Here is a 26,988-nt window from a genome sequence, read left to right as displayed (position 1 = left end):
TCACAACAGCACATAAAGATATACAGCATATGAGGATATTTCCACTTTAGAAATTAAAGTCTGTAAAACTAAAGATGCTTACCATTCAAGGAAGTCTAGACTCATGATGTTATAGGTTCTGTACAGGTACCCTGTACATAGACAGCTTTCCTGGACCTTATATAACAAAATGGATACGGCAAAGAAAGGTATAAGACAAAAGAGTAATTCTCTGTTTGGGAGGGGGGAGTAGATAGAGAGTTAAAAGAGATAGGAAAGAAGTGATTACATACAAAGTATAGAGTGGTGAAAATTCTCTTGACCCATGTCTTAGTCTGTTCAGGCCGCTGTAACAAAAATGCCAAAGACTGGGTGGCTTAAACAATAAATATTTATTTCTCACAGTTCCAGAGTCTGGGAAGTATAAGATCAATGTACTGGTAGAGATAGCCATCTTCTAGCTGTGTTCTCACATGGTGGAAGGGGCAAGAGAGTGCTCTGGGGTCTCACATATAAGGGCATTAATTCCATTCATGTGGGCCCCACCCTCCTGACACAATCTCCTCCCAAAAGCCCTACCGCCTAGTACCATCAAATTGGGGGTTAGGATTGCCCCCAAACATTTAGTCCATAACAACCCACATCTGCCATCACAACAAATTCCATTTCCATTCCCTTTCCCTAGAAGAGAAATTAAGGGGTCGAGTTGGGGCAAGACTAGAAGCTCGAGATTCTTCTGGAATTTTTGAAGGCATCTGTAAAAGATGAGTCATCACTGACCTTTCCAGTTCTCCACATCAGGCTCTTCACCACACCTATTTGATGTCCCCCCAAAAGCCAACATATGAAAATGTATGTTTATCAGATAAATCAGGCAGTAACTGATGTTTTCAAAGATTTTTAGCTTTACAAAAAGGCTCACTGAAGGGCTGTTTGTAAAGTTGCACTCTTCTCAGGACACTGAAGTAGTATGCCATCAAAGCAGCTTCAACTTGTGACACAGAGGTGTTGCTGAAATGTTAGGTGAAATCCTAGAGTGCTCATGTGTGTATAATTTAAAAGAGAAATTACTTTTGTTTGCTTTTAGCAAGGGGCGCGAAATGAGCAATTGCACAGCTTTAAGACATTGGACTGCAAACAGTCTCAGAAAGCCAGATAGAAAGGAGATCTTAAAACTTTTAAAGCTTATTTTATTGAAACAATTTTTTTCAAAGCCAAATTCATTTAACTTTTTGTTTTTAAGATTTGGAAACTGGGTTATTGGATTGCGGTTAGGGGCTATACAACTTCACTGATTTTTCATGAAGGTCAGATTGTACTAAACTAATATCTGCCAGATTATATGATGAAATGGCCATTAAATGCAAATGTTTCTAAGCCTTATTTTGAGGGAGGGGAGAGCTTATCCCTTATCCTAGAAATTGTGAACAAAATAAAATTAAAATCTAATGCTTATTTTTCATAGATTGTTAATAATAACTGATCATAGCTGATTCTTGTCTGTTACTAAATTCAATTTGTTATTCTAGTTGAACATTAATATTGAATATAATAGATATTTAGATTTTCAAGAAAGATTCCTTGTTTCTTCCTTTAGTTTACTCATTATTTTGAGATTTTTCAAACCACAGCATTTTTCTCTGAACCATGCTTTGCCTATATGATTATATTTGCAGGAGCTGCTACAAATTCATCATTTTTGTTATGCTCCTTCTTTTATGAGGAGTGTTTGTTTAACTTGCCATATATAAACAGACGTTTATTTTAAGGATTAACTTTCATGTGAAAAACTGCCTCCTAGTTAAGTCTTTTTAATCACATCTCTAGAGGAAAGCAAGCTAACTTCAGATGTTTTTTTCTTTCTTTTCTTTCTTCAAGAATTTAAAATTGACTGTTTGTATATTATAACATAGAGAAGTTTGTAAGTGCATGTATTCTCCTCAGCCTCACACGCTGCAAATAAATCCCTGCTTGTGCAAGATTTAAAGAACATAAAGTTATATAGTAAAACACAGATAAATTATTTGCCTTGAAAGTGACTATGTAAGGAGCATCTTTAAATTATCAGTAGCCATAAAATCAGGATAGATAGACATTTTCCTGCTCCTCTGACTATCTCTCCCCAAACTCTCACCCAGGGAGTGCACCTCAGGGTCCATATATACTTTTTTGCATTGTATTTGCTGTTTTTTATATGCAGTGAAAAGAAGCAGACCTGCTGAATGCTGGAAACCATGAAATCATTTATAGTTATTCTTTCCTGTTTTCTTTCCTAATTCTATCTTCGTTTTAAAAGACAAAGTTATATACCATTTTACACTTTAAAAGTTGTTTGGTTTAACATTTATGGAGGCCTTGAAGTGTCAGCTAACGTGTTAATTGGTGATGTTATTAAAATACGTAGGACATGGTCTTTGCTCCATGAAGGTCACAGCCTGGTGGGAACACAGACATGCCATTCAGTTGTCATAGGTGCTGTGATACAGGTAGGAGAAGGACACATTCGAGGGACAAAGGTGAGAGTGTTCACTTCCTCCTAGGGGGTGGGGAAGTCTTCCAGAGACGGTGGCACTAGAGCAGAATTGAAGTGATTGGGCGCTTTCAAGACAGGCGATTGAGGAGGGGGTATTTAGGGCAGAGGGAGGAGCCTCTGGCAGGAGGGGCAAGAGAGAAGGTTGGACAGCATCACGCAGGGGTCTTCTCATCCATATAGAAGCTTGGACTTTATGCTGCAGGCAAAAAAAAAAAAAAAAAAAAAGATACAAATGAATTCAGTTACAAGACAGAAAAGGAACCACAGACCTAGAAAACAAACTTACGGTTAACAAAGGGGAAAGAGGGGGATAGGATAAATTAGGAGTGTGGAATTAAAATATACATACTTCTGCATACAAAACAGACAAGCAGAGGGAAGTATACTCAAATGTTTTGTAATAACCTTTAAGGGAAAAGAACCTGAAAAAGAATATGTGTGTGTGTGTGTGTGTGTGTGTGTGTGTGTGTATAACTTAATCACTTTGCTGTATACCTGAAACTAACACAGCATTGTAAATCAACTATACATCGATTAAAAAAAAGAGAGAGAAACTAAGGAAGGATTTAAGCAGTGGCGTAATGTAATCAGGTTTTCATTTTAGAAAATTACTCTAGTACCTATGTGAAGAAATATTAGATTATTTGTGCTATTTAGAAACAGCCTGATAGAACATAAATAGACTAAGCATTAACTTTTCTTCCTCACTGCCTTCAACAGAACTTTACAAATCTTAGAACACCCACTTTTATCATTTGAATTGCCAAAAGATGTGTTCTCTGGATGAGTTATATTTTCATAGCATTTCAAGACTGTGATCAAATTTAAGAATATAGACTCTCTACCCTGGGTAACTTTGGAGGCTGCATCGGGGCAGCTCACCACTTAACTCTTCCTTATTAATACCCTTTTCTTTCGCCATCTTTTGCATCTAGTTGCCCAAGGCAAATGCTTACACTTTCCCGTGGTTCTTTTCTCTCTCTTGCCCTTCATGTCTATCAGCGAGGCCAGTAGATTCTGCCTCCCAAATAACGTCTCAAATTCCTCTGCTTCTGTCGGTCTCAGTGATGCTACAACCTTAGTCCTATCCTCCCTGGTCTCTCCCTGGGACTCCTGCAGCAGCCTCCTAATTGGCCCTCCACTCTTTCTCACCCATTTCCCCATTCTCACTGTCCCGCTTCGACAGTTCACTAGCTTTTTGCACTTAGAATAAAAAGCAAGCTCCCTTTGTGGCCAGCATCGCCTGGCTGTTGTCTCCCTTCACCTCATCTCTTGACACTCTCCTTCTGCTCCAGCTGTTATTTGCTCCCACGGAGGCCTGCAAACACTTATTCACTTCTTCCAAGAAGCTCTTATAATTTGGTGCCTGGCAAATACTCCGTGAACTTAATAGCATAACGATATCATAATAACACTTTCTGCCATTTATTAAATATTTTCTGTAACCCAGATGGTGTGCTAAGTGCTCTCCAGGCATTGTCTTATAATTAAATTAGATGCAACAAGCTTGTGAAGTTGGCATTATTATTTCCATCTTTTAGGGGAGGAAACAGGGCATAGAGAGCTGAAGTAACTTACGCAGATTTATACCGCTAGTGGGTAGTGGAGCCTGGCTCGAAGTCTGTCTGTCTGATTCTAAGTCGGGCTCTTTGGTACTGGAGTTTCAAAAGTATTTTGTTATGATTAAATTTTAATGCTCTCACAATTCCTGGAGGACCATCTGAGAGCAGGCTCTAGAGGAAATCTTTTAATGAAACTGAAAGTAAACATTAGTGTGACCTAACTACCATATTAGAGACAACAAACTTTTCTCAGTATTTTATGTCTTGTTGATAATAAAAGACAGTATAGTGGAAGAGTTGGAAATAAACTCTGGCGTTCAAACAAACATGGGTTTAATCTCAGCATCTTCTATTCATTCATATGGATCTCCATATCATAGTGCCAGATAATGTTCTAGGTATTTGAGACACATCAGTGTGCAGTCCAGTGGGATGGATATAGAATGTTGGTTCTGTAAGCTGTTTTTGCCCTGGAGATTCACTGTAGCATTACTGCTCTTCTGTGAATTCAGGATAGATGTGATCCATCTTGGACCCCCATCCCAAGGGGATCTATTTGAGTCAATCCCATGACATATTTCCTAAGGACAGTCTCATAAGAAGGCTGTAAGTTTAGTTTGCTATAAATAAAGTGTCCTTCCTTCTTCCTTTTTTTTTCCTTTCAGTTGAAATGAAACATTAAATTTAACTTTATTAGATATAATAACTCAGGGAACTTATATTCTAATAGGGGTAGCACAATAAGTATAATAAATAAGTAAATTACATTATACATTAGCAGATGGAAAGTACTTTGTGTGGGGAAGTAAATAAGATCAGGATGGGGGAAAATATGGAGAGCATGTGGAATAGGAGGTCAGTGAGGTGGGTCTCATCAAGAAGGTGAGAGACCTGAAGGAGGTGAAGGAGTTGATCAGATGGATATTTGAGGGAAGAGCAGTCCAGGAGGAGAGAATAGGTAGTGTCCAGTCCTAAGGGACGTGCATGCACGCCCACTTAAAAGCAAAGCATCATTGTGAATGGAGTTGACCAAGTGAAGGAGAGATACTAGATGAAGTCAGAGGGGTTCCAAGGATGTTGTTGGTGGCAATAAAATGAACTTGTATACATAAAGCACTTAGCACAGGGTCTAGCCCAGAATCCCAGAGTCCCTGCCCACCTCTTCCAGCCACATCTCTTGCTGCTCCCCGTTGCAAGCTCTACCCTTGGTTTATAACCAGAAAGTCTGTGAAGAGTCCCCAGATATCTGTGCTGTTTTATACCTTTCTACTTGTGCACGCACGTAAAATACCCTTCTCCCGCTCCTCATCATTCGGATAAACTCCTTCAAGACCCACCTAAGGCTGTCCTTTGGGAGGACAGCATCACTGACACCCTCTGAGGCAGAGCTTCCTTCTTCGGGCCGCCATGCACCATGCTTTGAGTATGTGTTTGTTACAATAACACATAGCTGATGGTAACTGACATTTAATGAGCACTTACTACGTGCCATGCAGTAAATACCTTTACGTGTTTTTAAAATTTATTTCTCACAACAGCAACCCTATAAGGTATGTCCTGTTGTCACCCCCATTTTATACATGAATAAATAAAGCCATGAAGTTTCTTGACTTGCCTAAGATCATCCAGCTACTAAGTGGTGGCACCAGGAGTTGATCACAAGGTTTCTGGCTCCAGAGCCCATGCCTTCTTAACCATTACATTATACTGCACCTCCACCCTTCCACCATCTTACTATATACAAGTATATATGTACTTATATATGTACATGTACTCATCACACTGTATTGAAAAGTATTAGTTTTGTGCATGTGTCTTCCATAGTATTTATGACTGCTTTGAGTCACCATGTTGAATTCACCTTTGCTCTTTGGGACTTTGCACATGTGTTCCCTTGTTGAATGGGGAGAATAAAATAGTCTCTCATGTAATTTGCAAAGCATGAGAAATAATATTCAAAATGTTAATGATAGTGTGTCATTAATTTTGAAATTTATTTGGTTTTGAATTTCATTTTAATCATGTCGTTGTGTTTCTGCTTCTCCCTAGACCAGTATTAAAGAGGGACAGCTGTTGAAGCAAACCAGTTCTTTCCAAAGATGGAAAAAGCGATACTTCAAACTTCGAGGTCGTACACTTTATTATGCAAAGGACTCAAAGGTAATTCGAGAGAATACTAGTTGCAAGCACTCGAAGGCTGTAGGTGGAATTGAAATTTTGGTTCTGTAAACTGTTTTTGTCTTGGGGCTCACTAACATTACTGCTCTGATATAAATTCCATATAAATGTGATACATCTTGGACCAAATCCCAGGGGGGTCTATTTGAGTCAGTTTCATGCCATTTCCCCTAAGGACAATCTTCTAGGATGGTCCTAGTGTAGTTTGCTTTCTTTCTTTTTTCCTTCCAAGTAAAATGAACAGTTAAATGTAACCTTATTAGATATAATAAACTCTAAATTTGGGTTCCCCCCTTTCTTGCTACTCTTTACCCCATAAATCTTTTCCTGAAAATGAGAGAGAGAATTGCTGTAGTTCCTAAGAGTTCATACTCTGGTTTCAGACAAGAGTTCGTATCCCTATTCTAGCACATTCCAGTGGAGTGGCTGTGGACAGCATGTTATTGAGAGGAGGCTTAAATGAAATTACATACATGAAGTGCTTACATAATACCTGGCACAAAACAATCACTCAGTTATGCTAGCACTTAGAAATAAAAATCACAGTGAAATAAAATCAAGGCTTAAATAATTTTTATATAATAATTGAATGAAATAAGAATGATGTAGCTTTGGAAGAAAAAAATTGTAATGATGAGCATCCATTTAAAACGGATATTTTCCTGTTCCTTCAAAAATAAACATTAAGGTGGGTACCCTCAGCTGGCACTGGAGCTCCACTAAAACAGCCCCCTGCCCTGTTAGACCTGGTGGACACCTTTGGCCAACACTAGTGTTCCCCTAAAGTGGCTCCTGCCCCAGGCGTCAGCCCCACACACCAGAGCACCCACAACAGTTGCAACTGGGCCTTGCAGCCAGCCACACTGGGGTCCAGCCTTGCGTACAAGCACCCCCTCAGCAAGTGCAGCCGAGCCACAACAGGAGGACACATGCAGCCCACAAAGGGAACATTCCTGGAGCATCTGGCCCTGGTATCCAAGGGAGACCATGCTACTGGGCCCCACAGGATACCTTCTACACAAAGCCACTCTCTCAAGACCAGGGGATGTAGCTGATCTATGCAATATGTAGAAACAAACACAGAAAGTTAGGCAAAATGAAGAAACAAAGGAATATGTTCCAAATGAAAGAACTAAACAAACCCTCAGAAATAGATTGAATGAAATGGAGATAAGCAAACTTCCAGATAAGGTGTTCAAAGTAATGGTCATAAAGATACTCACTGAACTCAGTAGAAGAATAGAAGAGTGAGAATTTCAACAAAGAGATAGAAAATAATAATGGAAATGAAAAATACACCGGAGGAAACCAACAGCAGATTAGATGATGCAAAAGAGAGGACCAGTGGTCTAGAAGATAAGGTAGTGGAAATCACCCAGTTAGAACAGTAAAAAGAAAAAGGAACCAAAAAATGGATAGTTGAAGGGACCTCTTGGGCAACATCAAGTATACCAACATTCACATTATAAGGGTCCCAGCAGGGGAAGAGAGAATGAAAAGGACAGAAAACCTATTTGAAGAAATATGGCTGAAAACTTTCCTAACTTGGTGAAGGATACGGACATCCAGGCCCAGGAAGTACAGAGAGACCCAAACAAAGTGAACCCAAAGGGACCCACACCAAGACACATTATAATTAAGATGCCAAAATGTTAAGCTAAGGAGAAAATCTTAAAAGCAATAAGAGAAAAACAACTAGTTACATACATGGGAGTCCCCATAAGACTGTCAGCTGACTTTTCAGCAAAAACTTTACAGAAGGGAGTGGCACAATATATTCAAAGTACTGAAAGGAGAAAACTTATAACCAAGAATATTCTATCCAGCAAAGCCATCATTCAGAATTGAGAGAGAGATAGAGTTTCCCAGACAAGCAATAGCTTGTCTACTTTATAGTTCATCACCACTAAACCAGTCTTACAAGAAATGTTAAAGAAATTTAAACAGAAAAGAAAAAATTATAACTAGAAATATGAAAATTATGAAAGACAATATCTCGTCAGTAAAGGCAAAATTATAGTAAAGGTAGTGGATCAACCACCTATATAGCTAGTATGAAGGTTAAAAAACAAAACTAGTAAAACCATATATATCTACAATAATTAGTTAAGGAATACACAAAGTAAGATAACATCAAAAACATAAAATGGTGGATGGAGTAAAAATGTAGTGCTTTTAGAACATGCTCAAACTTAAGCAACTGTCAACATAAAATAGACTGCTATATACAGAGGTTGTTGTATAAGGACCTCATGGTAACCACAAACCAAAAACTGATAACAGATATACAAACAATAAAGAGAAAGGAATATAAACATAATACTAAAAAAATCATCAAATCACAAGGGGAGAGAGCAAGAGAAGAAGAAGGGAACAGAGAAGAACAACAAAGATAACCAGAAAACAATTCACAAAAATGGCAATAAGTACATACTTATCAATAATTCCTTTAAATCTAAATGGACTAAATGCACCAATCAAAAGACACAGCGTGGCTGAATAGATACAAAAAACAAGACCCATATATATGGTGCCTACAAGAGACTCACTTCAGATCTAAAGACACACAGAGACTGAAAGTGAAGAGATGAAAAAGATATTCCATGCAAATAGAAATGAAAAGAAATATGGGATAGCAATACTTATATCAGACAAAATAGATGTTAAAACAATAGACGTTAAAACAAAGACTGTAACAAGAGACAAAGAAGAGCATTACCTAATGATAAAGGGATCAATCCAGTAAGAAGATATAACACTAGTAAATATATATATGCCCAGCAGAGGAGCACCTGAATATGTAAACCAAATATTAACAGACATAAAGGAGAAACTGACAGTAATACAATAATAGTAGGGGACTTTAACACCCCATTACATCAATGTAATTGTAATCATTAGATCATTCAGACAGAAAATCAATAAGGAAACACTGGCCTTAAATGACACATTAGACTCGATGGGACTTAATAATATATACAGGACATTCCACCCCATAACAGCAGAATATACATTCTTTTCAAGTGCACATGGAACACTCCAGGTCAGATCTTTTATTAGGCTACCAATCTCAATAAATTTTAAAATACTGAAATCACATCAAGCATCTTTTCTGACCACAACAGTATGAGACTAGAAATCAACCACAAGAAAAACTGGAATAAAACTCAAACACATGGAGTCTAAACAACACACTCAGTAAAAACCAATGGGTCACTGAAGAAATCAAAGAGGATATCAAGAAATACCTTCAAACAAGTTAAAATGGAAACACAGTGTTCCAAAATCTTTGGGACTCAGCAAAGGTAGTTCTAAGGGGGAATTTGATAGTAATACAGGCCTACCTCAGGAAACAAGAAAAATCTCAAATAAACAATCTAACCTTACACCTAGAGGAACGAGAAAAAGAAGAATAAACAAGTCCAGAGTTAGTAGAAGGAAGGAAATAGTAAAGTTACGAGTGGAATTAAATGAAATAGAGACCAAAAAACCCCACAAAAACCTAAGAGCAGGTTCTTTGAAAAGATAAATGAAATTGATAAACTTTTATCCAAAGTCATCAAGAAAAAAAGAGAGAGAGAGCCAAATAAATAAAATCGGAAATGAAAGAGAAGTTACAACTGACATCACAGAAATACAAAGGATCATAAGAGGTTACTATGAAAACTATATACCAACAAATTGGACAACCTGGGAGAACTAGATAAATTTCTCAAAACATACAATCTTCCAGGACTGAATCAGGAAGAAACAGAAAATCTGAACAGACCAATTATTAGTAATGAATATAATGAAATAGTAGCCATAAAGAATGAAATCTTGCCATTTGCAACAACATGGATGAACATAGAAGGTATTATGCTGAGTGAAATAAGTCAGACAGAGAAAGACAAATACCGTACAATCTCACTTACGTGTGGAACCTAGAAAACAAAACAAATGAACAAACAAACCAAAACAGAAAGAGACTTACTGATACAGAGAACAAATGGGCGGTTGCCAGAGGGGAGGGTTAAATGTCATGGGGATTTAATATATAGTATACGGAATATAATTAATAATATTGTAATAATTTTGTATGATGACAAATGGTTACTAGACTTATCATGGTGATCATTTGATGATGTATTTGATTCTCAAATTACTATGTTGTACACGTGAAACTAACCTAATATTGTATGTCAACTATACTTCAATTTAAAAATAGTAAGATTTATTGTTACTGTGCCAGTAGGATAATCGATCATTTCTATATTAAAAAACACGTGTTTGTGATATAATTAGTAGAGTTATACACCAGGAGGTAAAAAATAAATAAACAAACATAATTCTTAGTTTATGCAGCTGTGGAGGTAATAACAAAATAGAATAATCTTATTTTAAAAGTCATTATGTTCACGGTTGTCCCTGATCTGGCTCCATTCTGACCTCTCACATTTATCTCCAGACAACACTGACCACTCGATCGTCTACAGCCTCGCCCCATGTTTTCCATCCCCAGGATGTTTTTTCCTCTATCTCCACTTAAAGAAATTCCCTGTTTGCTTTAAGGTCCCCCTAAAATTGTCTTCATTCCATTATTCACAAGAGAAAGCATTTGTTTTCTGCTGTGACCTTCCATAGCATGTTGTAGTGTCTGCTCTTCCACTTTTAACAGTCTCCCTTACTTAAAACTAGTTGTGTCTATTTCAGCTCCCGTGCTAGATTTTAAATTCCTTGTAGTCAGGGGACAAGTCTTACGGTCAGATTGGTTGGGTTGAAGTAGAGTTGCATAACCCCCTGGAGATCTTGGGGGTGGTAAAAGTTATCAGATAAGGGAGCCTCTTTTTCTAGCAGTCCTAGAGGAGTGGTGTTATACCTCCCTCCCTGTAAGAACATTGAATGACCGTGAACAAGGACCAACTGACTCAAAGTGGGAAGGATACATTTATTTACTAGAATTTCCTAATTTCTCAAGTGTCCATTTTAAAGATTTGATTTCTATGGAGTTTTTACCACTGAAACTCTTTTGATTAAAATCACTTTTAAGCATAAAAAAAATAAATGTTGGAGTCTGCAAAAATAAATAAATAAATAAATAAATAAAACTTCTTTTAAGAGTATAAAAGAAATGGCATCTTATATTGCAGAGCACACGCACCATCTCATTTGAACACATTTACAGATGAGGAAGGTCACCTTCAAAAAGTTCAGTAACTGTCTGTGATCTGAGCCAGGACTAGTTCTTCTCATTGTGGGGAGTGTGTGAGTATGTGTGTATGTCATACACTGAGTAGTAGGTTTCCCATAAACGATGCTTCTGGAGAGCACAGAGCATTTTTCAATGAAACAATATGCCAGGGGAGTTCTTTAAAGTCCTTTACAGTTTGGAATTTATGTGTTCATTGAACTTTATGGTTCTACTCACCAAGCATCAGTAATTTCCGTTTTTCTTCAGTTTTTATTTCTAATTCCTGACATAGCTTCATGGTCATGATGTGACGGTAAAAAAAAAAAAAAATACTGAGGAGCATTCAGTTAGGTTTGCACTTGACATGTTTGTGTTCTTTTTCATTAACAGTCTCTGATATTTGATGAAGTTGACCTCTCAGATGCCAGTGTAGCTGAAGCAAGCACAAAAAATGCTAACAACAGCTTCACGGTATGGTTATACTCTGGTAACTCCCCCCTCAAAAGTTATAGAATAATCTTTCGTGAGCTTGTACTGAACGCCCTCTTTAATTGCCCGCTGTGTGTCACACGGGTTGGAGTTCTCACTAAGAGCAGTAAACTTGATAAGTACATTGTAGATGCTAACACCCAACGTGTTATGATTGTTTGGGTCCATAAACCAATATATTAAATGTATTTTTTAAAGTATTTATATAGTTTTCTTTTTAGACCTTCTAATTTTAGTGCCTTAAAATTTTCACCTCCCTTTAATGTTCAACTAATTCCGCTGTTCTTAAATATTCAAGAAGTTTGGTTTTTTACCATCAATCTTAAAAATAATATTTTCTCCTTTCAATCTACAGTTACTCTAGTTGCTGTAGTTCAGGCCTTCCTTTCTTCTCACTTAGGTAATTCATTTGGCAGCTATTTAAAGAAGTGTCCTCTGTTCCAGTTAGTTTTTTTCCAATTGCAAATCACATTGCTTAAAAGACCTCACTGGCTCGCCATCGCCTGTCAGGTTGCATCTGTAACTCCGCCGTAAAGTCCTGTAAAATCCTTCCTCAGTATTCTAGCATACTGATAATTATTTGTCCTTATACATCCCACCAGTCCAGCAGTTCTGTCTAAACCTAATGCTTTTTCCATTCCCTCTGACTTAAATGATCCCTCCTCCAGGAACAGCTGTTGAAATTCTACCAGTTCTTCAAAGCTTATCTCAGATATCCCATACTTTTTCTACTTCTTTGATTACAAAAATATGAATTAAATATGAATTGAGGATCCACCATGTGCTAGGCACTCGTGCTAATAAACACAAGGGATTCAGAGAAAAAAAATATACATATATATATATATATCTCACTTCCCTCAAGATATTCATGGTGTAGTTCAGTGAAGTTCATCTGGGATTCTTTTTCTTAAAGAAATATTGAAATATTTATTTATTTATTTGGTTGCACCAGGTCTTCGTTGCAGCAGGTGGGCTTCTTAGTTGCGGCTCCCGGGCTCCTTAGTTGTGGCCCGCCAGCTCCTTAGTTGCAGCATGTGGGCTCCTTAGTTGTGGCAATGCGAACTCTTAGTTGCAGCATGCATGTGGGATCTAGTTCCCTGACCAGGGATCAAACCCAGGCCCCCTGCTTTGGGAACGTGGAGTCTTATCCACTGTGCCACGAGGGAGGTCCCTGGGATACTTTTACAGCTACATTTTCCTTAGGTCCTCTCAGGTGCATTGTTCTTGCTAGGTCGCTGACCCCTTCCACACTCCTAGCCCCTGCCCTAGGAAGCTTCCACTGTGGACAGCAGTGTTTTGTGTTCATCCCCTAGGCATGCCAGGGCAGGGAGGACACACAGATAAACAAATACAGAGCAGTGCCATGATGGAGGTAAGCACTGGTAAGGGTAGGGGATGGAGAAGAAGCAAATGAGTTCAGATTTAGTCTTATTGATTTATGGGCATGTGAGATAATTCATGCTGTGAATATTCCTCCCCCGCCCCCTCCCCAGGGACAGTTGAGTTTGAGAAGAGAGAGGACAGCCAAGAATAGAATCCTGGGAAAAAGTTAAAATGTAAGGTTTGACCAATAAAGACTGAGAGAGAGCATTCTGAAGTATAGAAGGAACATCAGGAGGCAATGATTTATAAAAAGCCAGTGGAAGGGAGTTTCAAGACGGAAGTTGTTAAACATCAAATGCTGTAGAAGAGAGGTCAAGTCAAAGAAGAAAGGAAAAGTGTCTGTTGAATTTGTGAATCAGGAGGTCATTTGGTCACACGGATGTGAGTAGTTGCAGTGGAGGGTGGCATGCAGTAGGCTGCATGGCGAATGCTAAGTGGAAAGGCAGAGAGAGCCAGCACGGACTCCTTGTCCTACAAGTCTGGCGGTTAAACGAAGGAGCAGACATATAGCAACAAGAATGTTCAGGTTTGAAGAGGCGGTTCTGGTTTTGTTGCTGTTGAGGATCTTTTGCTTCGTTTTTCTGTTTGTTTGTTTTTTGGCGGTACGTGGGCCTCTCACTGTTGTGGCCTCTCCCGCTGTGGAGCACAGGCTCCGGACACGCAGGCCCAGCAGCCATGGCTCACGGGCCCAGCTGCTCCGCGGTATGTGGGATCTTCCCGGACCGGGGCACGAACCCACGTCCCCTGCATCAGCAGGCGGACTCCCAACCACTGTGCCACCAGGGAAGCCCTTTTGCTTTGTTTTTAAAATGAATTTTGATTGTGTCTATATGAAGAGAGGAAAGAATTGTTAGAATCAAAAGCTGAAGCTGCAGGAGAGAAAGGGAATAATTGTTGGAGCATGATGGCTGAGTAAACTGCAGGGGTTGGGACCCAGAGCACAGGTTAAGAGATTAGCCTTGAATAGTAGACAGAAAGTTTATGGAAGTAGGTGTGGGCAGGAAGTTCATGTATTTCAAACCCAAACACTACTGTTTTCTCAGTGAAATTGCAGATTAGGTCATATGCTATGAATAAGACTTTAGGAGGGTTTGGAGGAGCTTCTATAGAAGATAAGAATCGAAACGGAACAGGGACCAGTAGAAGATTACTAGGTAGTACATAGTGTCCACCAGAGACTGGAGATAAGTAATGTTCTTAATTCCTGGGCCTATAGCATTTTCTTAAAGATAGGAGTAAAAAAAACCAACTACTTGGCCCAGGATTGATGATTTATAGGGCATAGCATACTGGACAGAAAGATAAGGGATTGTTGGATGTTTGAGGGATCAGTAACTGATCCATCTTCCCCCCTGAGTTCTCGGTTTTTGAGAATGGAGCATAAGGAATACGGGATGCCTTTATTAATGGCTGAACAGGATCCAATAACCACTAAATACAGAGCTTCTGATAAGTTGTTGGAGGCCGAAGGGCAAAATGTTGCTTCTTCTTCCTTCCTCCCAGGTGAAGGTCAGGTAGAGTGATTAACCTATCAGATTAACCACTTGTCTTCCCTGGGAAGTGAGCAATGGTTTTCTCCCCTCTGTGGAGGCTCGTGATGGGGTTGTGGATAAGGGGTCCTCCCCAACAAGGACCTAGAGTTTAGTCTGAGTGACGGTTCTGAAATTTAAGATTTGGGAGAGGTTATTCAAATCCTTGGTACAGCTCTTTCTTGGACCTCCAACTGCATGCAGTCTCTCCTTTTGTACCTTCTCATAGAACTTACTGTATTCCGCCTTGTGTTTAGCTAAGTACTTATGTTTCTTATAACCTCCTTGAGGATAGGGACACTGTTATACATTTTTATCTCATAGTACCTTATCCATAAGTATTTGCTGATTTTAATTAATAAGATGAAAGTTCATTTTGGGCATGAGGAGACTTTTTTGTTGAAATATTTTCAAGAAATTTCCAACGTTTCACTCAACCAAACTTCATTTCTGAAGTTTGTTGGATGAGAAGTGCGAGACTGAAATGTTAGGCACATTGCTTAGAGTTTTATAGCAAATCAATTTGGTAGAACTTTCCAGGGTATAAAATGGAATAAGAGGTATGTTTTCAACCGGTAATTGACAATCCTCCCTATCTTTAAATATTTAAATGTTCCACCTTCCTGGGTTCCAGTGACTGCTACTCGTGGTGTTATTTTGGCCAGTTCGTGTCAGAGGTTAATGGTGTAGTTTGGTGGTCCTATGGCTGGGGAATCCAGTGACAGCTGAATTCTGCCTCATTACAGCCACTACTCTTTGCCTTGAAGTCCCTAAGGATGATATATTGACAAGGGGTAATAGTAAATGGAAAATCTATAATTAGTAAATGGAAAGTGGAAAAGCTGTGCTTTACCCAAAAACCCAGTGTCAAACTCTAGTAAAATGGGTTCTACAGGGAGTGTTCTAGAGAGCAGGGCAGAAACTGACTTAGCTGGGGAAGTCATTCTGTGGTTATGAGCAAGCACTGAGACTGACTGAGCTTCCAGAGGAGGGGACACAGACATCTTGAGGGTGGTGTCAAAGGACCTGCAGACATGGGTTAAGACCTACCTACACGATGATTACTTTTTTTTTTCCTCTCTCTTTTTTTTTTTTTTTTTTTTTTTTGCGTTACATGGGCCTCTCACTGTCCCGTTGCGGAGCTCTGGACGCGCAGGCTCAGCGGCCATGGCTCACGGGCCCAGCCGCTCCGCGGCATGTGGGATCTTCCCAGACCAGGGCACGAACCCGTGTCCCCTGCATCGGCAGGCGGACTCTCAACCACTGTGCCACCAGGGAAGCCCACTATGATTACTTTTAAACAGGCCTATGCTCCCATCCCTGGAGTTAATAATTGTCTTGTTTTTTGGGTTGTCTGAATTGCCTCAGGTATTGTATTAGTTTTCTGTTGTTTCGTGACAGATTACCACAAACTTAGTGGCGTAAAACAACGCCTATTTATTGTCTCACAATAAATAAATTCTGTTGGTTTCACAGAATAGCTGGATTCCTCTGCTCCAGGTCTCACAATGTCAAAATAAATAGATATGATAAATTAAATACACACACAGGCACGTGCACATACATATATTCTTTTTAATTACCCTACGTTGGGTTAATTTTGACCTAAGTTTGCATTTCTGGTTTTACAAGTGTCTTCTGCAGTAGGCAATGACAACAAAACCTACTAACGTTGAATGCATTTTCTGTGATGTTAGGTGTCAGTGATGTGATCGGGGAACAGAAAAGAACAGTTCCAGACAGCCTTATTGGCATTTTATGAGTGTTTAGGTTAATGTTCGCAATTAATTTATTTGTAGTTTAAATTCTACCATGACACTGTCTATGACTGTGGAATCAGTGAAACATTCTTAATTTTTTTTGTCCATTTTTAATTGTTTTCTTTTTTATTTTATTGATATTTGCATGGTGTTTTGGAGTTTTATTTTCACTTTAACTTTTTTATCTTTAACATACCTCTGTGCTGTATGTGAATGTGCTCTTCTTATATTAAACTAGAGAGAACTGATTTCCCTTTGGTCATACTGTTGCCCCCCAGGGAAGGGATTGCAGAGCTCCTGATATTTAACTCAGGGCTCTTTCCTATTGCACAGTATTCTTTCCTTCTGGATAGTCTTTGCCTCTGTTCTCTTTCTTCTCACATCCACAGCTCTCTTTGTCTCTTTCTCACTAATCATGGCATGTCTATCCCCAGCTCTTTTTTATTTTTCCAATTGCAGAGCTTAAGACTGAAGTCAAACAGCCGGGGTTTGGGTTGTGGCTTGGCCGTGTCTGGTTAGGTGACCCTAGACAAATTAGTTAACTGCTATAAATCTCAATGTCCTTAACTTTAATTGAGGGTAGTAATGGTATCTGCCTCATAGGTTATGAGGATTAAATGAAATGTGATAATGCACCAAAATACCTAGCACAGTGATGAGCACGTACAGTTTGATACATGTTGGTGGCAACTGTTATCACAAACTTATTATCTCTTGATTCCCTTCACAAGTGACAGTATTGCCAACTTTTAAAAGTTTGGGAATTTTGAAAGAGAATATGGATGAACTTTATCTTGAGAAAACATTCCATGCTGCCTATTTCTCAGAGGTGTAGTGAAGATTTATTTCCACTTTTATCTAATATTAATAAGTATTGTTGGGAAAAGCAACCATTTTGTAACAAATGGAATACAGTTGTTCCTTGTTAGGTAAATGTTATTTGCTAAAGAAGAGCTTTTTAATGATTTGAAAGCCATCACAATGATGTGGTATACATTAGGCTTTCAAAGTGTACTGTTCAAATGACTTTTCTTTAAATTTTAATGAAGTTTGGGCTAAACCTTAAATAAATGAGTCATCATTTTTAAAGAAATTGTATCAACATTGGTAAAACTTCTTAGGAAGGTTTGTAAAGAAAGCTTTTTTTTTTTTTTTTTTTGAACTAGAAAGAAATACAGAGGTAATTTATTTTGTTTATTTAACCACCCTTAGCATTGTTAGCGAGTGATCTACAAGTGTGTTTGAAGTCCCATGGTTACTTCATATCCATGCTGGCTTAGTTGTATGGAAACAGATGCCATGTGGCAGCATTTATTTTTAGAACTAAATGAGCACTGAAACAGAGTCATTTTAGTTCAGGGGTCACTGGCCACGGTAGACATGACCGAAAGTTGATTAGCATTAGATGATGACTCTTCTGATGAGGTTTTTAAAAGTAGACATACAGAGTGAAGTAAGTCAGAAAGAGAAAGACAAATACCGTATGCTAACACATATATATGGAATTTAAGAAGAAAAAAAATGTCATGAAAAACCTAGGGGTAAGACAGGAATAAAGACACAGACCTACTAGAGGATGGACTTGAGGATATGGGGAAGGGGAAGGGTAAGCTGTGACGAAGTGAAAGAGAGGCATGGACATATATACAGTACCAAACGTAAGGTAGATAGCTAGTGGGAAGCAGCCACATAGCACAGGGAGATCAGCTCGGTGCTTTGTGACCACCTAGAAGGGTGGGGTAGGGAGGGTGGGAGGGAGACGCAAGAGGGAGGAGATATGGGGCTGTATGTATATGTATAACTGATTCACTTTGTTATAAAGCAGAAACTAACACACCATTGTTAAGCAATTATACTCCAATAAAGATGTAAAAAAAAAACAAAAAACAAACCAATACAGAGAATACTCTTACTGCACATAAAGTGCTGAAAATTATGCATTCATAGTATAGTCGAAATGAGCAGACTGTGTTTTCATGGAAGGGGAAAATGTTCTTAAGAACTTGTTTCTTTCATGTTTACTTTCTGTTTATTCTCTTTTCCTCTTAGCTTCCTCTCTGTTAATATAATTCACTTCATCTTCTCTCTTAAGAGAGATATATCCTTTGAACCTAAGGAAGTGTCAGTTTACTCTTATCCATTAATAACTCAATCTTTAGATACATGGAAGTAATGAAAAGTTATTTTCTTTTTATATCATTTGTGAATGCACATTGCGAAACAGGCATTTAGATAAACATGTTAATATATAATCACTTAGATAAATAAGTTGCCTATTTTATTTGATAATATTTAGTCTACTCTGTACCTCTTATAATGCTTTATATCTGATCACTCATTCACTTTTTTATATCAGTCTTATAAGGTAGGTTCTATTATGCTTCCCATTTTGTAGGGGAGAAATCTGAAACAGAGAGGTTAACATCCAATACATATAAATAGCTAGACTCTGAACCCATCTGGGTTATATGGCCTCAATCTGTACTCTTGACTGCTCTGCTATCCTGCCTCTTTATTGTGGAGTTGTAAATGAGTATGATTCAGATAGTATTCCTGTGGTTGCTTTTTACACGTTCAGTTGTCTTTTCTCCTCCAAGTCAATCATAGAGTCTTTTTTTTAAATTTTATTTATTTATTTTTGGCTGCATTGGGTCTTCATTGCTGTGTGTGGGCTTTCTCTAGTTGCAGTGAGTGGAGGCTACTCTTCATTGTGGTGCACAGTCTTCTCACTGTGGTGGCTTCTCTTGTTGTGGAGCACGGGCTCTAGGCGCGCGGGCTTCAGTAGTTGTAGCACGTGGGCTCAGTAGTTGTGGCTCACGGGCTCTAGAGCGCAGGCTCGGTAGTTGTGGTGCACAGGCTTAGTTGATCCTCGTCATGTGGGAGCTTCCTGGACCCGTGTCTCCTGCTTTGGCAGGCAGATTCTTAACCACTGTGCCACCAGGGAAGCCCAATCATAGAGTCTTATATTGTGTTACTAGCTGTATCACAAGCACTTGCTGGTTGTACTACAAATTCAGAGCACTGTATTTTATTGTGGACACTACATGTTAAATAGAAAGGTTGATAAAGACCTCACAGAGGCAGGTAACTAATATCCTTTAAAAAAGGTCCGGAAAATGGGATTGATTGACATTAAAGGGCACTTTTTATTTTAAAGACTTGGGAAGATGTGACATCTTTTCAATATTTGAGGGATTCTTATGGATAAGAAACAGTAGACAGGTTTGGTGTACAGAACAAAGATCCGTGGTTGAATTCACAGAGGGACAGTTTCAGCTCTACACAAAAGAGAACTTTATAACTGTGTCATGTGTTAGAATTGGCCTCTTGTGAGGTAATGGCTCTGCCCATTATTAGAAATCTCTAGTCATCTCATTCCTTGTGATTGGAAAGTGGCCTTCAAGAAGAAAGTCCTGGGCTTCTCTGGTGGCGCAGTGGTTGAGAGTCCACCTGCCGATGCAGGGAACATGGGTTTGTGCCCCTGTCTGGGAGGATCCCACATGCCACGGAGCGGCTGGGCCCGTGAGCCAAGGCCGCTGAGCCTGCGCGTCCGGAGCCTGTGCTCCGCAATGGGAGAGGCCACAACAGTGAGAGGCCCGTGTACCGCAAAAAAAAAAAAAAAAAAAAAAAAAAGAAGAGAGTCCTCAGAGCAGACTCAGGTTCAAGGAGCTGAAATGACTATCTCAAGGTCGGATTACTGATAGCTGTACGCAGCTAGTACAGAATTCGAGGCTCTCAGCTCTTGGCGTTTGTCGGGAGTAGGCAAGGAGCAGTGGATGTAGAACTTGCTCGACTCCATGCTGGACATTGTACACACTCTGTCTCGTCATAGGACACAGCAGGAGCTAAGGGACCTTCCTTCAAGAATGCTGTTGGAGAGAGTGTTGCATGGTGTGTATATGTGGGAGGGGAGATGGTGGAGACTGAAATTTCCTTAGGCACAAAGACTGTCTTCTTCACCACTGACTCCCCAAGGCTAACACAGGGCCAGGCATAGAGTGGAAAGACAGTAAATATTTGTTAAATGAATGAAGGAATGTGTCTTGTTGAAGGAATGAATGATATTTGTAAACTCTAATTTTTCTTTGAGAGAAAGGTGTTATTTCAACTTTTAGCCTAGAGAGCACAGTTTCCTAATTTTCCCCCGTGGTGTAGTATTATAATATACCCATAAACATGTGTATCTTTGTTTGAAATCTACACATCATGACTCAGATTATTTTTATACCAACAATAAGTCTTACAAACATGATTCTTGCCTATGATTAACCATTGCAGTATTTCCACATAATTATTAGATGCCAGATAGTAGCAAACCTCATATTTTTTAAATGTCTATGTTGGTTAAAATATTGTATCGCATTCTCAAGTGATACCACATTAATGCAATTTGAGGGGTTATTGTTTTTTCCTTTTTTTTTTTTTTTTTTTTTTTTTTTTTTTTGCGGTACACAGACCTCTCACTGCTGTGGCCTCTCCTGCTGCGGAGCACAGGCTCCAGACGCGCAGGCTCAGCGACCATGGCTCATGGGCCCGGCCGCTCCACGGCATGTGGGATCCTCCCGGACCGAGGCACGAACTCGTGTCCCCTGCATCGGCAGGCGGACTCTCAACCACTGCGCCACCAGCGAAGCCCCTGTTTTCCCTTTTAAAGTTGACTTATATACAGTTTAAGTTAGACTTTATACTATGAATCTGATAATTTATACATTAAGTTTGAAATTTGTATTTGGTTTTCTATAACTTTGACACCAGGCTTTTAGAAATGAAATGCCTTATCATTGTTTCTGTGGGAGTATCATGTTTATCTTTTCATTGAGTGATGTAGGTCTTTTCCAAGAGTGTAACCCAGAGAAATACTTCTTAACATTATCGTGAGCTTCCTTAGGCCAAAGTCTTAGGAGGTAAGAAAATGTTGGTCCTTTTGTAGCTAGACTGAAATCTTGGGGTGGAAATCAGGTGTGGGTGGGAGAACTGTGCCTTTGTCTTCACCTTCATTAGTACTCTTCCATGAACCTTTCAAATAGATTAACTGAGGTCTCAACCATCACTAGTAACCTTCCATACATCTTTCAAATGGACTTTCTAAAGTAAGGCAAGAACCAGTGAGCATGTCCTCGAGTATTCTGGCAGCTCAGGAGCTCTGGGAACCTGGACTTGGTTGCATAATCAGACCATGGGTCTCCAGATCAGTTTCATCAGACAGACCCTCTGATGAATGATGGTATGAATAGACACCATCAAAATGTTGGGCAAGAGGGCTCATCGTCAAGAGAACTGTGTCCCTGGAGGTCCAGACAGGGTACCATGTTAAGTAGCTGTGCTTGGCATTACCACTTGCCCCTTACCCTGTCCTGGCCTTGCTGAAGATCCATGGCTCAGGGAGGGAATGGCGCTCCTGGTCAGTAACCTGCACCTGCTGCCTCCATACCTTTCCTATCCCCCTAGGCTGTTGCACAGCAGCCCACTCCCCACCTGGTCCTCCACTTCCAGAACTGCCCTTAGACATTCATTCATTCATTAGCAAATAGTTATCAAAAGCTTGCTCTATATATCAGACACTGTGCTAGATTCTGGATACACAGTGGTGACTAAAAGGAATTGGCCACTGAGTACCATAGTTTGAAAAAGTTTAAAAGCCTCCAGGAGTAGGTCCCTGTCTTTAAAGTATGTGGCCTTAGAATAGGATTCTGGGGATATAAAAAGCAATGAACTGCCTCCCAACTAAGACTAGAAACTGTGTCATCACAGGGGCCCAAGTTATAGGAAAGAGAAGAGATTACGCAAACTCTTCGACCATTCAGGATTCCATAGAAAAAATCCTCTGGACTGCTTCATCTGCTTTTCTCCACAAACACATACCTGGTGTCAGTATTTCTGCCACCAAAATATGGTGAGATGTAGAACTGCTTATTCCTGACCCTAAACACCAGTGTTTTATGAAGCTGGTTCCCTGGGAAGCCTTAGCCTCAGGCACCTTGGGGATGGCCAATGGAAGATGTCCACCCAGATGAAAGGTCAGGCCTGTATCATGGAGGGTTGACCTCCACAGTGCCCCTGCCGTATTGAGGCTCCCAGTGAATGGCCACATGCTGCACAGCCTCCTGTTCTTGGGCTAGTTGTAAATCTGCATTTCACTGATATGTTCCACTTACTAGGCCTTTCCCAGGTTCCAATTAGATGGTCCTGAGCTGATGCTGTCCCTCTCGCACCATGATCTTGGACACAGCAGCTGTAGCTACGTGGCCTTAACTTCTAGATCCACTTTCTCTTTTGAGAGATTCTGCATGATGACGGGCAAGGATTGCTCAAGTTTCAAAAGAGCAGCCCCAGGGCTTCCCTGGTGGCGCAGTGGTTGAGAGTCTGCCTGCCGATGCAGGGGACACGGGTTCGTGCCCCGGTCTGGGAAGATCCCACATGCTGCCGAGCGGCTGGGCCCGTGAGCCATGGCCGCTGAGCCTGCGCGTCTGGAGCCTGTGCTCCATAACGGGAGAGGCCACAACAGTGAGAGGCCCGTGTACTGCAAAAAAAAAAAAAGAGCAGCCCGAGGCTGACCATCCATCCAGTTGTACAGAGGCTTCTAAGCTGTGCAGACTTCCACAGGAGATCTCTTCATGCTGCCAGCCTGGCTGCTTCACTGTGCCCCTTTTGGAGAAGGGCTATGGGATTTACTTGGACTTCACTGTGGTCTTAACGTGGCTGAAGCCTCTTAGTTGAAGACTCCTTAGTTCCATACTCATTTAGGTTAGTTCTGACTTCTGATCCCCGTTTGTGGTACAGAAGGAAACCTCAAACCCTGTAAGAGATCATATCCTGTCTCACAGAGGTACCTGGAATAGAGGCCTAACATGGGAAAATAAACTACTAGTAAAAAAAATTAAAACAAAAATAACCAAAACTATCATCAGTGTCTGGATATCAGCTAAAGATATCCTGTTATCCTGTGGCCTCTGACTGAAACAGCAGAATCCTGAAGAGTTTTAGTATCTTGGAAGTTCTATACTGACGAGCAGGGTAGACTTCTGTTTTCTAAGGAGTTTGACGTTCCAGATCTCCCAGGAAGTCAGAATCCTTGGTGCCCTGTTAAGAAACTGGGAATAGTGAAGAGCCGTGGTGGTGCTCAGACGCTCCAGAAAATTCCAGAGATGTTTGCCGTCTTGGGCCTTATGAGTGATCCAAGCCTCCTGCAGTCTTGAATCACCCTGACAAAACCCAAATGATGTGCACGCAAAAAGGGGTGCTTTGTTCATCACACCTGGTCTTATTGATGACTTCAGCATCTGGCCTTGCGTCTGGCATGAACTGCTCTAAAAATGAGAACACGTCATTACACTTTTCAGACTTTGGCCCCATTAGACAATTTAAAACAACCACTTATTTTTTTAAAATATTAAAATAGTTTTAAGTTCACCTTGAATGTTAATGAAATATTAAAACAGTACTAAGGAAAGCCTATTATTCTACATGTTTTAAAAGTTTAAGGTGTTTATCATATAGATGAGAAAAATAAATGCTTATTCATTTCCAAAACCTCTCTGGTCTGTCCTGTAACCCGCAATAAGGAGTAATGAGCGCACAGCAGGTAATTTTTAGTTTATATCTCACTTCATTATCTCATTAAGCCCATGAAGTAGTTATTCTGCCTTCCCTTCAATAGATGAAGAGGTGAGGTTCAGAGAACATAATGTTATAAATTTATATAGTTAACATTAGAATAATTAATATTTAAAGCCTGTGATTTTTCCATGAGGATGAATAGCATATTGGAATTGTATGAGTGCAATAGCAGTAATCAGCGTTTTAAGTAGGATTTAGTCCAGTCCGGCCATTCCTAGTGAATCCTCATTACCTTACAAGTGGGAAGAAGGCTGTGTAGACCGGTGTACCAGCTAGCAACGACTAGAGTGCTTGCTTGGTTGCCACCCGAGGTCAATTTTGGTGATAGTCATTAGGTGAATTATCTTTAATGGAAGAGAGAGGATTAGCAGTCTTGATTGCCCTCTGCATCGTGACAGGTCTCTGGTAAGAATTTAATTTCCAACAAAAAAGTGATGAAAGGAGAGATTTTTCAGTTCCGTAGTTTCTGCCTTAAACGTTTCTATGGACCCAGTTTAAACTTTGCCAAGATCAAATCTCAATGCATGCAGGCAAAGGTAGGTTTTTTTTACTCCTGGAAGACAAATTACAATCTAGTCAGCAACCGACAAGGGGCATCAGAAGCAAAACCTTCCTATTGATGACACGCAGGTGGATTGCTCTCCGGTTGGAGATACTTTTCCTTTTTAGTTTTTCTCGTTGTCGCAGGATGAAACTTGCTGGTAGCAGATCTGAAGGCTTTTGGACCCTCCTGACACTCAGGCTGTGTTAGCTGATCAGGGTTTATGAAAGATCGGACAGCTGTCTTAGGATACTTTCAGAAGTTTCTTGTAAGCTGCCCCCGACTATGGGATTCAAGGCAGAAGATGGTCTTTAAATCTTGGAGAGAAACAGATTATTATCAAGACGCTATTAAACAGAGCTGGCATCTTAGAGTAGAGGGTGTGGCCATAGGATAACCTGGCCCTTGACATCAGTGCTTAATTGGGCCCCTTCCAGCAAGGTTGAGTTATGTCTTCCATTGATCCAGACACCGGACATCACCTAATGACATGGTCTGTCTGGATCAGTTGGTAGGGTATCTTGTCCCTGCAAATGGGATGCTTTTACACACTTCACTAATGCTTTGTAATAATCTAGCACAGCCCTATACAGTATGAATATCTGATGGTGGGTAGTTACTGGGGTAGTAACCAGAAGTCATATGGGCCTGCCGCTAATATTTCAAGTGGGAAGAGTCACAGTATTCTACGCGTTTTATGGATGTATGTTCTATGGATCTCATGTTTATAAGCGTTGAATGTTTGGCCTCTGTGTTCTGGTTTCTGCACAAATGGCCATTTTCTCTTTCAGAATTCCATCAGTAAAAGATGCCAACAATAATTAATTTTTTTTTTTTTTTTTTTGCGGTACGCGGGCCTCTCACTGTTGTGGCCTCTCCCTTTGCGGAGCACAGGCTCTGGACGCGCAGGCTCAGCGGCCATGGCTCACGGGCCCAGCCGCTCCACGGCATGTGGGACCTTCCCAGACCGGGGCACGAACCCATGTCCCCTGCATCGGCAGGCGGACTCTCAACCACTGCGCCACCAGGGAAGCCCAATAATTAATTTTTCATAGTTGCTCAATTAGAACTTCCCTATTTGTTAGGCTCATAATGTAAGAAAGGCTGTCAGGACAAAGCAGCAAATCCTTCTCCCTTTGGAGAACTTTGTAAAAATCAGAGTGTTTTGTTTTCTTTTGTTTTGTTTTCGTACAGGTAAAGTGTTGTTCCTGTGACGATGTTCTAGGTTGCATGTGCCTTTTCAGGATGGGTAGAAGCATGCCCACCAGCAAGTACTGACATGACTACTCAAAATGACTACTGAAAAAAGTTTTAACCTGGGCCTTAACACAATACGATCAAGATACATACTTTATGGGGTAGATTGTAAAGAAAGTTTTTTCAAGTCTTTTAGATTCATCAATACCTTTACTGCCCACATCATCCAGAATTAGCAGAGGTGATGAAATGTACCAATTATGTGTGCAAAGACATATGTACAAGGATATTTATTGCACATTGTAATAGGGAAAGATTGGAAACAATCCAAATGCTCAAATTAGAGACTGGTTGAAATGAATGATGAAATATATCACACGGTGGAATGTTATGCAACCATGAAAAAGAATGAATCAGCTCTCTATGTAACAATACACACCAAACTCCAAGTTTTATTCAGTAGGAAAAACCAGATGTGAAACAGCATGCATGTATAAAATGTCACTCTGTGTGTGTGCACACACACATGCATCTAAACCTCAAAAGACCACATATTTGTTGTAAATGCAAAGAATGTCTCTGGAGGGGTACACAGAAGCTTACAGATATTTGCCTTCAGCAAGGAAACTTGGTAGCTGGGGACAGGCTCGAAAACAGAGAGGTACTTTTCCTTCTAAATATATTTTGAATTTTTTTTTTTTTTTTTTTTTTTTTTTTGCGGTACACGGGCCTCTCACCGTTGTGACCTCTCCCGTTGTGGAGCACAGGCTCCGGACGCGCAGGCTCAGCGGCCATGGCTCACGGGCCTAGCCGCTCCACGGCATGTGGGATCTTCCCGGACCGGGGCACGAACCCGTGTCCCCTGCATCGGCAGGTGGACTCTCAACCACTGCGCCACCAGGGAAGCCCTGAAATATTTTTTGAATCACAAGTTACTTATTCAAAAAATTTTTAGATGCTACATGGGAGCCCTTTCTGACAGCTTCCTAGCAGATGCATTTGACAAGAGTGATGGATCTAGTAGGAAGCCCAAGTTGGACACTGCTG

At 40.1% G+C, this 26,988-nt stretch overlaps 1 protein-coding gene across 6 annotated transcripts in view; it reads left to right on the top strand.

Annotated features, from left to right (window-relative positions):
• DGKH (diacylglycerol kinase eta) overlaps nucleotides 1-26,988 on the top strand; it is a 185,620-nt gene that overhangs the window by 65,705 nt on the left and 92,927 nt on the right. For 5 of the 6 annotated variants that reach the window (XM_060080209.1, XM_060080208.1, XM_060080210.1 and 2 more), the window contains exons 3-4: nucleotides 6,124-6,234; nucleotides 11,813-11,893. In XM_060080209.1, coding sequence (XP_059936192.1) covers nucleotides 6,124-6,234; nucleotides 11,813-11,893 — 192 coding nt within the window. The remainder of the gene's footprint in view (nucleotides 1-6,123; nucleotides 6,235-11,812; nucleotides 11,894-26,988) is intronic. The other variant, XM_060080212.1, reaches the window with a different exon arrangement.

Source organism: Mesoplodon densirostris, chromosome 17 (genome assembly GCF_025265405.1).
Source record: "Mesoplodon densirostris isolate mMesDen1 chromosome 17, mMesDen1 primary haplotype, whole genome shotgun sequence".
NCBI classification, from domain to species: Eukaryota; Metazoa; Chordata; class Mammalia; order Artiodactyla; family Ziphiidae; genus Mesoplodon; species Mesoplodon densirostris.
Note: the sequence above shows the minus strand (reverse complement) of the source record. Positions and strands in the feature narration are given on the sequence as shown.